Below are 15326 nucleotides of genomic sequence, written 5' to 3' on the forward strand. Positions count from 1 at the left end.
CATTTTTCTAACAGACTATCAAGCAATGTAACAACCATTGGCTTGTCATACAAATAAGATTTTATTGAATGCTCTTGAAAAAAAAAATTGATCTCCTTAATTTTACAAACATTTAGATATGTTGGTTCATTTTAATATTTATTTCAGTAGTCTAAATGAGATAAAACACTCTTACCAGAGAGATTTCATCAAACACATAAAAACAACCAATAAAGGAATTAAAAGGTTTAGATAGTATTACGAGGCAGAAATCACTCATGATGAATATAAGTTAGTTTTTTGAACTCTTAGAATAAAACAAAAACCGATAGAACATACTCTTGATATATCATGCCAATACAGTTCTTGTGAATGTAATTTTATTATATACTTAAATAAGCCTTAGGAAAAAACATTCAATTAATGTTTGGTAGAAAACACCTTGAGCAAGGTAAAGGTGCTATATATATAAAATATTAATATTATTATTGTTATTATTATGATAATTTTAAGGAAGAAAATTTTTTTTTTTTTACAAACACATAAACTATCAGAGTGAAACAGGTAATATTCATTTTATTTTTATTTATGATACAAAGTATTAATTACAGATCAGTGAGACCTGCGATGTTCTATTTTATTTTTTATTGAGATCAAACCCAATTTAACTTTTAATTATTTTCAAGTTGGTGTAGCACTGTTATACGGCACAGTTAAACAAATTGTACAATTGATGCAATATTGACAACATGCATTTGCTAATATCATTTTAAATGTTTGATCTTAAAGTGTTTATAGACTAAAAAGTGAATTTGCAAACATTTTTAATATTTTTTTGTTCAAAAAAAGAAAGTTGTAACATTGTGAAAATAATGGCTACAATTTGGTAATATTTAATTGTCACGTTTCAGTAATGAAAAAATTCAAATTTCATGCTTTCATAAGAATATGGTGGATGCTACAGTGAGGGAAAACTGAAAGATATTGTTCTCACTAATTATAAACTAAAAAACCTAAACATTCAGACTTGAAGATATAAAAATAATTGAAATGAATCAGAAATTTAATTACAGGGATGTAACATGGTGTTTTCTGTTAAACACTTTTGGGAGTTTTGAAATTTATCAGTTATACATTTTTGAAACATTAAAGTTCATGTCATTTAATGAAAGTAAATCACTGCACTATACTCAAACTACTTTAATAGTAGGTTTTCCTCATTTCATACTTATTTCAAATAAAGAGTATGTATGTGTTTTTTAATTATTATTTATTTAAACAGCTTAAGACTTTATTTACTGCACACAAACTTAGCTGGGTCCACAAGTTAAACTTTGCCTAGCAGTTCATTGTCTCTGATGTCTATCATTTTATAGTCAAGCTGACATAATGAATGAGATGGACACACCTTCTGCCCATCAGAATAGCACTCTCCTTATCTGAATTGAGAATCACATTAAAACCTCGGAGCCAATCACAAGGCACGGAGAACCCCTGAAACCCTCTTTTAAATAAAGAAGAGAGAGAGGGAGAAAAAAAAAACTTTTTATCTTGGATTTTATGAAAACGTTCACTTAATTCACTTGAAGGACAAAACTGACCCTTAGCCCTTCCAAGTCAAACTTCAGTTTTCCATATTTGTGGAGTAGGAGGAAGAACTTGAATCATATCTGGAAGTGGACTATTGTAAAACAAAAAATATGATTCCCGGTATTTTTCCAAGTCAGAGTCCTTACTGGGAGATGGCAGGGACATCTTCATATCTACAAAGACCCAAACCTCCAGGATTTGGAAATTCTGGGAAGAGTTTTCTTATTGACAATCTGTTGAGGAATTGTGATTTTCAGGGTCCTCTATCTTCCTGGGTCCCAACAACTCCTCTGACAGTTAAAATGGATCCAACTGCGGAACAAATTAGCCCCTCAGGAGGTCCATATAGTACAAGATGGCTTTTTCAACTTGTTAACCCCTCCGACAGGCAGCATGCCCATTCACCAAATACGGAAATAATGCCACAGCTTCAGACAGGTAAGTTGGTATTTTTTCTTACTCATGTTAAATGGTACATTTTCTTTATGCAGGAGCAAATTTGGAGCACAAATAATAATAACAGTAATAATAATAACTGTCTCTCCTGATAAAAATAAATAGCTCATCTATGAACTGAATATTATTTTAAATAAAAAAAAAACTAAATACATTAACAATATTAAGAGTTAATAATTAAAATACTAAAGAACCATACACTGGTAATATAAATGATCAGATACATGATTTCTTTTTTCATTTAAAACAACAACAACAGAATAATTCATGTTACAATATTCGATTTAGAGATTTTTCTTGAAGAGCAGATACACTGGTATTATTTTTTAGGATGTTTTTCTACTTTAAGGAATTTGAAGTAATTTTGTTATAGGTATGTTATGATTAAAAGGGTTAATAAAAAGCAGCACAACTGTGATTTGAAGGCTTCAAATGTCATTTTGTTTCCTAGTACAGGTTTTCTGTCTTTATCTGTGGATGAGTTGATTAGCCACATTAAGTTACTCCCTTCATACTTTCACATTTAACAAACATGCTGTAATAGTTTTGGTACTTTTCAGCTATCCTGAGAGAACATTAAAAAAAATATTACATTTTTTTGGGTATCAATAATCAATGAACATATCTTAAAGGGAGAAGACAATATAAAACTGCACACCTTACAGCTAGATTAAAAAAATGGAAACTCTTTGAGTCTCTACTTAAGTAAAATAAAAATTTTTATGTCCTTAATGGTTTTAGACCTACAGTCTCATTCAGAAAAAAACTGAAATGAAATGAGAAGAAAGCACTGGCTTATTGTAATCCTATAAAACACAATGTAATAGAAAAATGCGTTGCATGTTAATTTCAGATTCAACCAGCTAATGATTTAATTTCTGTTTTTAATAAATATTTTATGTTATTTTCCTAAATTATATTTCTTGTCCCTTTTATATCTGTTTCTCTATTTACATTTAAAATTATTTTTTCTCTCTGTGTTTCTGAATTCGGTTAGGTGGTTCTGACAATGATTTTAGATTTTTTTTTTAATAGAATTTTTTTTTTTTGGTTGATTTCAATATAATTTCTATTTATAAATATCTTAGAATAAGGATGTTTATACTTTAAATTATTGAAGGGGCTTTATTCATTTTATTCACTTTTTAATTATTTTTTTGTGTTGAGTCAAGTATTATGTACTCGTTAGCATATATTAATGTTTTTAAAACACCCTACTTTACGAAAGAAAATCCGAGGAGGAAAAGCAAACATATTATATTATATTATTTTATTCATGATGATAGTTTTTATTTTACCAGTTCAATAAAATCCATGACTGAAATGGCATATGGTAACTAGTTTAAGATTATAGACTGCCTGGACTAAATGTTTTGAGTTCTTCACATTTTAAGAGCACTGATTTATCCTGTATCTTAAATGATCCGATTCAGAAACAAAAAATATTTTAAACAAAATTATCTACTGATCTACAATTATACAACCTAGTAAATTTAAGAGAGTTGCTATGCAGGAACTGCAACATGTTCCATAGATGCAAATCTTAAAGTAAACTTTTTTAATATAATGAATTATCCTTCCCTTTTTCAATAAGAATCATATCTGTAGCAATCACTAAACAATTGCATGGCTATTGATGGATATACTGATTTATAAATAATTCTTGGAAATGTAAAAGGATGTGTTCATTCTTTAATCATCTGAACATTTTTACAATTAACAAATTACATCTTGCATGAAGAAGGGGCCTGAGTTGCCTCGAAAGCTTGCATATTGTAATCTTTTTAGTTAGCCAATAAAAGGTGTCATTTTGCTTGGCTTTTCTCTACATTCATAATGGCTAACATGGTACAACACCCTAGTACTGCAATTAAAAAAAGTAAAACAAAAATACATACTAACTTACAGTGGTCCCAAACTTATTCCCAGACCAGTACTGACTGCTGCTTGTTTGTCAGGAGGTATCGGTCAGTAGTACACGAATAAGTAAGTTACAATGATATAGTGGAGAGCAGCATGGAGGCACAGTGGATAGAACTGATGCTTCACAAACCCCAAATCCTGGGTTCCAACCCTGTGATAAAATGACCAGTTCTCCTTGAGTATGTGTGTACTTTTCTTTGCCACCCCAGATATTCTGGAGTGTATTCTGGCTTTTCTCCCACATCTCCAGATACTGTATGTGCAGGCTGAGTTAATTTTTTATTCCAAATTGGCTCTATTTAAGTAGGTTTGCTTGTTTCTGCAACAATTTCCAGTCCAAAGACAGCTAAAAACCTGACTAAACCATAACAGACTATAATATACACAATACTAAATCAACTAGCAGGGAAAAGGTGTCCTACATGGAGTTTTAAAAGCAGACAGGAGCGGAGGGTGGATTGTAGTGCTGCCCCTTTACAGTAAGTTTTGATGGGGGTTTTTGTGGCACACAGGTATCCTTTAAAAAAAGCCCCAAAAAAGCACACTGCCAAATGAATATTTTGCTCCGCACAACATTTTCAAAATTAGCTCAAGTTGATGTTAAAACCACACATCTGGCACATCTGTATGTAAGTGGGAGTTAGTGCTGGAGTGTGCCCTGTGATGGACTGGCACCCTCTCTAGGGCTGATTGCTGACTTGAGGCTCCCAAAGGCACCAAACTGAATTAAGCAGGTCTGAGAATGAGATGTCTTCATATAATATAATGTCAGCTTTTTGTCCTTGAAATTTTTATTTTTTATTAAATTTCAAAATGGTATGCAATCGTTCCAGGAATGTTTCTTAACAGTTCACTCACAACAGTGTTTCTCTATTAAACAAAATATTTGATGTACTGTTTAGTTATTTTACAGCTTTTAATAAGTGGTTAAAAAAAGTTTTCAAAATACAAAGAACTCCTTGGGATGACTGACACCTGACCAATAATATTAAAGTTTCCTTTTGGATTTTTATATTCCAACATTACAGCCTTTAAAATAGCCATTTAGAGGCTATTATAGTGGCAAGCACCTCTGCCTCGGTATTTCCGCAATAATGGGACAACCAGTATTTGGAGCTCACGTATACTTCCCACGTCTGCATTATGTCGGCTTTTCTCCAGATACTATAATTTTCCTCCCCTATCCCAAAAACGGACAACATATATTAAGTTAATTGGCAATTCTAAAAGGATGCCGTTTAGGTGGGTAATAGCCCTATCTGGCTGAGTGGGTCCCTATGATAGACTGGCCTCCTCGGCCATTTGTTGAATTGGATTAAGTGGATTTGAGATTGTTGTGTTATGTTAGTTTACTCTTTCTCTTTCAATCCTGATTATTCCAAATGCATAGGTATGTTTGTCTTTGTTAGAAAACAAACCCAGTTTACAGAAATAAATAACTTATTTCTGCATACTAAGCTTTGAGACACTAAGGTGATTTTCATAATTTCAAATTTTCTTGAAATTTGATGTTTACTCATTCATTTTTGGAACCCACTTATTTTAATAATGGGTCATGGGGAGGATGAAGTTTTTTGATCAGTAACCAATCAGAGTAGAATAGACCCTTCACATACAAACGTACCCTTTTTGAACAGTGATTAACCCAGGGGTTCCCAACAGGGGGTAAATTTTCCCTACACAGGGGGTTAATTTGTTTAAAAAAGCTGAACTTGCGAAAGTCTCAGTTAATTCCCAAAGAGGACATGCGACTTACACTTTCAAGAACTGCGTCAAAATCATAGTTAAAAAGCAGGAAGAAGCGTCTCACTGATTGATATATTCTAATCGACTCAGTGTGTTACGAGCTGGTTTACTGATATCTGTGCATTATTGGTTGCTTCTAAGTAAATGAAATAACACTATTTTTTTTTATTATTATTGCTACTATTCAATCTTAACATCATAATTTTATAAACAGTATCTTAAACCCCTCCCCCTTTCTCAATTGCTTTATAATGGTAGAAGTAAAAACTCATGATTTCTGAACAAAACAGGGTGGGTGTAAATTTACTTTCAAAAAGTTGCCACGGTTTAAAAAGGGGCAAAAAAGTTTCAGGCTTTGAAGTTGTACAAACCTGAAATGGATTTTGTATTGAGGAAATGGACACATGGGGTGGATACGTGTGCTTCATATGTGGGAGGAAACTTGAGCACACATTAAATAAAACAAAATAGAAAATACACAGAGACAATATGCACGCTCTACATAGAGTTGAACCCAGGATTGTGGAGGCACAGGGTTAACCACTCTGCCACCATATTCCTTTCATTGCTCTCTATTTAAATATATTGATCTATTTTTTAATATACGTAGTGATAATTCAAGTAGTGGAAAAAGAAGGTTCATATAGATGAATGTTTTAATTTGTTTTCTTCAGTGAATACTCTATGTATGTATTTTGAATGTTTTATTTTCACATTCTGTATTGATTTCATAAAGGTATACATTTTATGCTTCTTTTCGCTGTTTTCTGACAATTATATTCAATCAGAAAATGATGTTTTGCAGTTATTGTAAGCATGTAAGTATTTTACAAATAGTCTGTTGCAATAATGTACTGAAAAACTTAATTAAAGGAAATGTCAATCCTTTATTTTTAATAACAGAGTTGGTGCACTACCAAATATTATTTTGAGTAAGGAAATCGAGATGTTACACAAAATTAAAACAAAATAAATGATTATTTTCTAATGAAATGTAATATCCCCAATACCCACAATATTATTTCCTGTTTTTTTTCCACCATTTATTGATAGGTGACAAGCTTACCAGTGTACTTTTGACCATTCTTGATGTTTGCAAGTCCAGGAAATAAAAAAAATATGTTACAGGATATCAAAACGAAGAGCAGGCTGAGCCAGTAAAATTTCAGAGAAGTGTTTCAGTTTTGTCACCTTGATACCAATGTAAACCTGACTTTGAATTCTTTCCCCGCAGGTCTGGCAAAACATTTTTTCTGCAAGACTCCAGATTTTTTCCTCACTTACTGTGGTGGGTCTTGTCTTCCCCCTGCCCCCCCAGCTGCTTTTCCGAGTAAGTTGTTATGCTTAATCAGTAATGCTTGAGTTCATCTGTAAACGAGAGCAGCAGGATTTAATGTGGTCTGAAAAACTAATTACTGATGCAATGCCAAGGAGCTAATTCTCAAATAAAACCTTTGCAGCGCCATTCATTGATTCTCAGTGATTTATCAAACGTGTTTGCATCTATTACCATGAACTTTTTTTCCACCTCTGGAATTGTGAGGAAAACGTTTTTTTTTTTCTTTCTTTTTTGTAAATCCTATTGGGTTTGTTAGGATGGGCCCTGAAATGCTGCCATTGTCAAATAAGAAAAGTCTTTAATAGAACAGATTGAATCACTGTGATATACTTAAGTTTAAATCAATATCACAAATGTGCGCTTGTTGTGAGAAGGAATAAGCCAGTTGACACCATGAGACCCAACACAATGTAAAAGATTTTTAAATACAAATTTCTGTGATGCCAGAAATGAATTTCTCTGTATTGACTTATTCATTTTAAAATTATCCCTCCTCTGTTTTGTGAAACAGTAGCATTTTCTAGAAGGAGCTCAGCTTATGTTAAGTTACTTTGGCTTCATTGTTGAAAAATTGGCTTGTGAGGACAAACCAGCTGGCATGGTTAGGGATCTGCTAATGCTCTATGGAAGGTTGCTAAGTCAAGTGATTCTTGACAAGTGAGGCAGTAAATGCTGGCAGTTTAATGAGCTGTGAGTCCCTAAACACCTTTTTGGGGCTGACACTTTCCCACAGAGCACTTTACATGGCTGGAACCACCGAACAAAGGACGACAGCACCGTGACCAATCAAGACTTTCACTTTACCCATCCACACGCGACCTCGCCACAATTTTTCACTGCCGCGATGAACTTTAAAAACTATTGGCTTCTAAAAAGCCCTAGGCAGGGATCAGTTGCCCTTTTGTATGGCCAGAAAGCAATGCTCTGTGTGTCAGCCTTTTCTCCTGTCTCTCACATTCCACCAGGGTTCTCGAATACTATTTAAACCTCTTCACTGCGACATAAAGCAGTGAATGAAAGTGACTTTTATAGACTTATGCTAGCTCATCTTCCCATACAGCCTTGCATACCTGAAAGTAAAAAGATTTAGTGGACGAAGTTACTTTATAAGGGGACCTGCTGAATATGTGGATCTATTGTCAACTGTTCCGATTGTTTTGAAAGCAGGGCAGATACACTAGCATTTTGGAAGTGACCTATTAATTGTCTATTTAACTAGAATGCATTGAATTTAAATGAGGAAATAGGAACCGTGACTAACCGTCTTACTCGCTCCTTCAAGGTGGTCTGCTTACCAGTCAAGTACAGATTTGTTCGAACAGATTAAGAAGACATTTATCATTGTGCATTTGGAATCATTTTAAAGAATTTATGCATTGCTTAGATTTAATATAAGATTACTGATTTAGGACCACCTATTACTTTTTTATAGCTGTTACAACTTAATTTATACTCTTAAACACTTGGCAAATGTCAATTTAAATGTGAGGTTTTCACAAGTTAAAAAATATTTCATAATCTTTTCACACTTTCATACTAAAACTGATAAAGCAGAAAAACTATTTTAGGGTATGGAGTTTGAAGAAGTACAAAGCAGTCAGGACTACATTAAAAAAAACACGCATAAGATATCAGTGAACATCCAATAGTGCCACATAATGTTTGCACCTTCCATTTTAGGAAGCTTTCTCAGTTCAGGAAAGTGTACAGCTCCAATAATTTCCCACTAAACATAAATAGGCTTGCACTTTGCCTTATAATGTTGGGATTTGTCCTTAAAAAAATTACTTCAACATTCAAATGTTGCAATTTAAATACTAAAATAATCCAAATGTTCAGTCTTTCCCATAGAAAACAATTGTATGTCAGGTACAGTACTGTGTTGTCCCTTATTTTGAACAGAATTTGTGAGATATGCCTTCAAGTGTTTCTCCCAAGATAACAACTTTGGCCTGTAGAGGGCATCTCAATGCCTCTTAACCCTTTGCACAACTTCACAGGCAGAGTTTTGGTGCACACAAATGTCTTTTATTTGACAGCTACCTTATATTGGTCTCTTCCTTTCTTTATTCACAACTATAATACAAGTCTTTTTCCCTCCGCTCCTCCCAGGTGAGCTTAGTATAACTCCTCTCCCGACTCTGACTCCCCAAGACGATGGTGACGGTCCCCTTTAAAGCCAGACCTGTGAGTTCATCTAAGTTCAGGAGAAATCACTCCTGTGTCAGGTGGGAGCACCGGAAAATAGGGAGCGCTCCCCCTGTTGGCACCCACAGAGCTCAGGAGGGCTGCCTTATGGGACTGCAATTCCCAGTATGTCCTACAGGCTCATGAATGGACATACTAGCTCAGGAAGGCTGCAACCCAGCATGTTGGGAAAGCATACACTCTTGAGAGGCTGTCTCCCCCTGTCCATCTATTATAGCATCATTCCTACAACATAAGGGTACAGGGTTTATCCTGGCCATGACGTCAGTGCACCCCTGCTGTCCATCACACAAGTAACGAACATAGTTTCAATAGTATGTCCACTGCTGGGAGATACCTTATGACTTCCAGTGATGTTAAATGTTGAATCGCAATTTGCCTATATAATAACAAGGGTCTTCTAATGTAGCTTTTTTCCTGTAAATTGAAGGAATAATTATAGATTGGACATGTTAATGTACTGTAACTATGTAACTAGTAGTTGACCGAACTAGAAGACTTTGTTAAATTTTAGGAACACATTTTAAAAGTGCCGTAAGCTATCAGGCTTACATACCAACCCAATGAGACTGTTGTGCATGTTTTCTTTACAGACATAACCAGGTTGTTGATAGCTAAAGCCTAAATTATTGCATGTAAGTTGCAAGACGTACGTAGCTCTGGTAAATCCAACATTCTCTCATATCCTTAAAGAAGGGTAGCTAAACTGGTACTTGTGCGTGTATTTGGTATTAGGTACAACATATTAATCCCTGAGGAGAAATTCTGTTTTTGCATGACCTTTGGAGATTAGCAGAAGTAACAATAGTAGTAATAGTATTGCCACATGTACAGAGTACAGTGAAATTCTTACACACATGTCCAAACAACATGCAACACATCTCCTCTTTCCATGTGTGTGAGTGTGCGATGTGATGAACTGATGCCCTGTTAAGGGTCATTCCCTCTCTTGTGCTCAGTGCTGCTGGGGTTAGCTCTGGGCCACATTGACTGTGTATAAAATTAAGCAAGTTCGACAGTGTATGTATGTATATGTAGAATTTGTAACAAAATGGGGTTTTGTTGGCAAAAGTAAGATAATGATTGAAATTACTTATTCTTTTTGCATCACAGAATGGGGGAACAGCAGTATAGCTTTGTGGTCCCAAGACATAAATACAAAGTCACGAAGGGGAATCTTAAGAAGAGCTGTTTTCACTGAAGATCAGAGAAAACAACTAGAAAAAACATTTGAGAAACAGAAGTATATCAGCAAAACGGACAGAAACAAACTTGCAACACACCTCGGACTCAAAGAATCACAGGTAAACCTTCATAAAAATGTTTTGTGTTTAAACACATTTCAGAGGTGCTTGAATCAGCTTTTACTTTCTCTTGTGAAAAACAACAATCAGCAACTTATGTCAAGTGTATTATTCAGTGAAAAAATAATTAGTCTAAACTCTCCATTATTTTGATCTTGCTCTTAGAGTGAGATACTTTGTATCTTTATGAAGTATCTACAAAAACAGAAATGTAGTGATTTTACCTGATTTTTGTAAATACGTTTCTGAAGTGACTTCTATCGCTGTGCATTTAATAAGTGGTACCATCAACATGCACATTCAGACAAAAACTTGCTTGAGAAATTGTATTTGTTACTGCCATCTTTCACTTTAAAAAATGATAGCAATATCCAAGAAAGCAACCATCTACAACGAACAAGCAAACACTTGTCTTATATTAAAGTAATTAGGATTAAACAAGGAGTGGTAATTGAATAGGATAGACAAAGAAAAAAGGACAAGAAAAAAAATACTGCATCTGCATTTTATACCCTAATGTATAAGGAAATACATTCATACTGGAAAACAATAAGCACATCCATGTTTTTAAAGCAACTACGTTTGTTTCTTTCTGTGTAAACCTGTGTAAAAGCTAATCATATGAATTACATTTTAGTTAATCAAACCAGCAACATAAGTTACAGTGTGTTCTTTTGTTTTATTAAATCATTACTTATTTTTTCTCTCCAACAAATTAAACAAATGTAGTAAAATTTATGAAACAGGAAAGAGCTGAATTAGAGGTGAATCATCCCTAAGTCCAAGCAGTACCGTAGATGCACACAGACACATTTAAGTATTCATCCAAAAGGGAATGGATACACAGCAATCAAAAAAAAATCCACAAAAACACACATTTGCACCTTGTATTGCTCTTAAAAGGTAAGTTTCATATTTTTAAAGTCAAAATTGTTTTTTCAGAGTTTCAGAGTCAAGGTATACATTAATTTGACGTGGGAAATTGTATACTTTAGTAAAGCATTTTTTTTAATAAAATTGAGTGAAGTGTCCATTTTATCAGTGCAAGCATGAAAAAAGCATAAAACCTTATTGAACACATTAGTTTTTAATGCAAGAAAATCCTTCAGGTTGCACACATATTATAAAAGAGTATATCCATGTCGTTTTCAGAAGAAAATGCAAGTTGTTGTGAGATTCTGATATTTTCAAAGAAGTCTGACTGTGTTATTTACCTCATTGCTTGTCTCCCTCCATGGCAGCCTTTCACTGCTTAGAGTAAGATTTTTCCCTGGATTTAAATAAATAAGATCTAATTTTGTAAGCATTTCCATACACACCCACAATCATACTATTTACACTCTTTTGGAATCGGAATTATGTATAAAATAAACATTGAATAACATTAATAACAATGAATAACACCATTTTGAATTTCAGCCAAGGGAAACATACTTGCTGAAACATAACATTTGGGACTGACAACCTGTATGTTTTGGGGGATGTGGGAAGAAACCCCAAGTTCACTCAGAGAGATTGTGAAAACTCCACATGTAACGTAATGCAGCTTGTTTGATTAATGCTGCAGTAACCATTTGTGCTGAGTGTGGTGTGAGCATTTAGGGCATGGTCTTGTATGCCCACCGCCAACATCATTTCTTTCATTTTTTTTAAATTTATTTATTTATTTATTTTTATTTTTTATTAATTTTATTACAATCCATACAAAGCAATCGAGTTTTTACAAAAAGAAAAATTGAGTTAAGAACAGATCCATAATTTCTTTCATTTTTAATGTATGTGTTTTACAAACTAAAAATTAACAGAATGAATATTATTGGTAGGTGAAAAATGTAACAAATTTCCTGGACAGCGATTTTAAACATAATTGCAATAGAAATTTAGTTCCCAAGCTTATCAAGTTCAACTCTTCTACTGCTATATTCAGTAGTTGAAAATCAGTCTTTGTGTATATGTGGCTTTAACTTAGCTGTATCACACATCACTTTTAGGTAAGTTTTACTCCCTATACAGTGAAGTGTTTTGGTAGCTAAATATTTAGCCAAAAGTGCATTAACAGCATTATTTTATATTTATTATTGTTTTTAATTAAATTATTATTTTATTTTAGGAGCCTGAAGGAGTTGTAGGCAAAGCTATTGAAGAGTTATTTTTGAATTTGTAGCCCTAGGTTTACTTTTTTGTTGTATTTAATCATCTTTCATTGCACAAAACAGGATATTCATATACTGTTTGTTGGGGATCTGGATGTGTGAGCTCATGTGCTTAAGGTGCCACCTTCAACATATCTGATAGATACCACCTCTAATTTAGCTAAATTTGTAAATTTGAGGCCTTTTTCATGTTTGCAGCAACGGCCTGCAGACCACATTTGAAACTGCAAAAAAAACACAGTTTTTTTTTTCAAAGTTTAAAATAAATTTTTACTAAAAATACAATTTACCAAGGAAAATGAATGTATACTATTGTTTCCTAATAGGGAAGTCCTGACTATGCCACCCAGTGCGGTTATGGGCACTAGGATACCTGAGCAAAAGAATTTTCTTCACCGTATTATTCCCCCTTAGTTTCGAAATCTGGGATCCAAAGACAGGCACAAATGATAATGCTGCAACAGCCCAATCAGTCCTTTACAAGATTTATTTAAAACATTAAAATGATCAAAAAAAGCACAACCTTCCTTTTCATTCATTTTTTTTTTCAAAACTATGTTTTCCCAAAAAAACAGTCAAACACCCCTGTCGTTTTTAGCTTGATCCTCCAGCTACCAGAGGTCCCAGAAAACCAACTCTGATGTTCCTGGCATCCACTTGAAAATTCTCATTCACTCCAGGATCAAGAGTCTAAACAGCTGAATCAGAGCCGTCAGTACCCAATCAAATGAGGTGCCAATTTGCCACTTTCCTTGGCTCAGCCCCCAGGATTTCATATTTAAATTTGAGACAGGTGGCTTTTTGCTTCCACAAGAAAAACTACACAGTTTCAGTTCACAGACTGCTTGAGAACAACCCTCCAGAAACTGAATTTGTGTTGCAGGCTCTCTGGTAGCCACTCCCAGCTTTTCTACTATGTCCTGCATCCGTTATTCTGTTTTTTACTTCTGTTCTTTTCCTTTTGTTTCCTTTCATTGAACCAAATCTTGCAACCTTCAGTCTTTTCCTCTGCCTCAAAGAGTCCCCATTTTTTTTGTTAACCACACCCACTTCAATCCAATCCCCACCCAATTAAATACAATTAGAAAACATGTGAAAAATAATTAAACAGTACAACAATTACAAACAAGTGAAATCAATTAACCAAGTGCTCAATCAAAGAAGAAAAAATAATAAGCATACCACAAAGTGCACATCTACCTAATTAAACAATAACACATACTTTAAAAATAAAAAAAAGAATCCTCCATGCATTATAATGCTGTAACACTATAATTAGGAAACATTTGACGTCAAAAATATCACCCATATCCCTTAAAGTTTTAAAGAACAGCAACCCCCTATTGTTGCAATTACAGTATATGACAATATATTTCTCTATACACAAACAGATGTAAGAAGCTTTCCAATTAAATTTTAATGTAAGTTTTTCTCTTATAGGTTAAGATCTGGTTCCAGAATCGAAGGATGAAGTGGAGAAATTCAAAAGAAAAAGAAATCTTCGGTCATAAATCATGTGAAGATGAATCCTTGCTGGAGAGTTATATTCCCACAAATGAACTCATTGAATGTGCAAGTGTGTCAGACAAACAAGAGGAGAGGTTCAAGCAAACATCTACACACAACAACCTTGGAGACAAGAGAGCATCTGAGCAAAGACTTAAAAAGACTCCTAGTATGAAGCTTGGAAAATGTGATGGAATGGTACTTAATTCTTTAATACAACACCAGAACATCCCAACTGAAATTATTTAAGGACATTAAAGACATTAATCCATAAAAAGAGAACTTTCTCAGAATTCTACAAAAAAATTCCAGTGGTTAACATTCCAGTGGTTGCTATCCTCAGTTAAGACTATATTATGTGGTTTTCAAACAATATCTAAAACATCAAATAATAAATTGCATATTCTTTGTGTCTTTAATATATTTAACATGACTGTCTTTAAGGTATTAATAATGCCTTGCTGGAAAAAGAAATACTGTATGTTTTTAACCAAGAAATTCATTATTATCCTAAATGTACCGTACAGATGAGCTCAAAGTATGGTGGGGCAGAGCATGCCAACATTCAGCAGTAGCATTTAGCGCCATGCCACTGAAACACTCCAAGTTACACGGACAGTTACGCAAAGCTTCTGCGAACAAATCACTTTAAGTTTGAACTAAATTTATGTTCAGCTTAATCTTTTCATGTAATAATATGTTTGAGTATTGTTATTATTGTAAATATTTAAAATATAATTCCTCAGACTAAATACTTTTCATTTGAACTTGTTGCATTTACTGTATAGCTCTATCCTTCTATATATAATACGCTACCGTGGCTACTCGTTTGTCTGTCCAGGATTTTAAATCACCTGTAGTTCGCAAACTGTTTGAACTATTGACCTGAAATTTGGAACTCATATACTATGTGATGTCTACTATCCACGTTCGGGGTGATGATTGACCTCCAAAGTTATTCAGCTTTTAATTTTATTTTATTGTAAAATCAACTTTCGGCAACAGCCAGCAGGGTGGTGTTCTCATCCCTTTCCCCTACCTCTTTTTTATCTTAAATCATTCTTGAGGGAGGTTGAAGGTTTAAGTACCAGCTTAAGTTAAAAATTAAAGAAAACATACTAA

At 33.9% G+C, this 15326-nt stretch overlaps 1 protein-coding gene across 1 annotated transcript; it reads left to right on the forward strand.

Moving 5' to 3' along the window:
* The first annotated feature begins 1547 nt into the window (after positions 1 to 1547).
* LOC120533592 (homeobox protein DBX2-like) lies at positions 1548 to 15030 on the forward strand. Its single transcript, XM_039760515.1, has 4 exons — positions 1548 to 2007; positions 6929 to 7024; positions 10355 to 10545; positions 14139 to 15030. Exons 1-4 carry the CDS (start codon positions 1680 to 1682, stop codon positions 14451 to 14453), a joined length of 930 nt encoding a protein of 309 aa, XP_039616449.1. The 5' UTR covers positions 1548 to 1679; the 3' UTR covers positions 14454 to 15030.
* Positions 15031 to 15326: the final 296 nt, after the last annotated feature.

This window comes from Polypterus senegalus, chromosome 8 (genome assembly GCF_016835505.1).
Source record: "Polypterus senegalus isolate Bchr_013 chromosome 8, ASM1683550v1, whole genome shotgun sequence".
Taxonomy (NCBI): Eukaryota; Metazoa; Chordata; class Cladistia; order Polypteriformes; family Polypteridae; genus Polypterus; species Polypterus senegalus.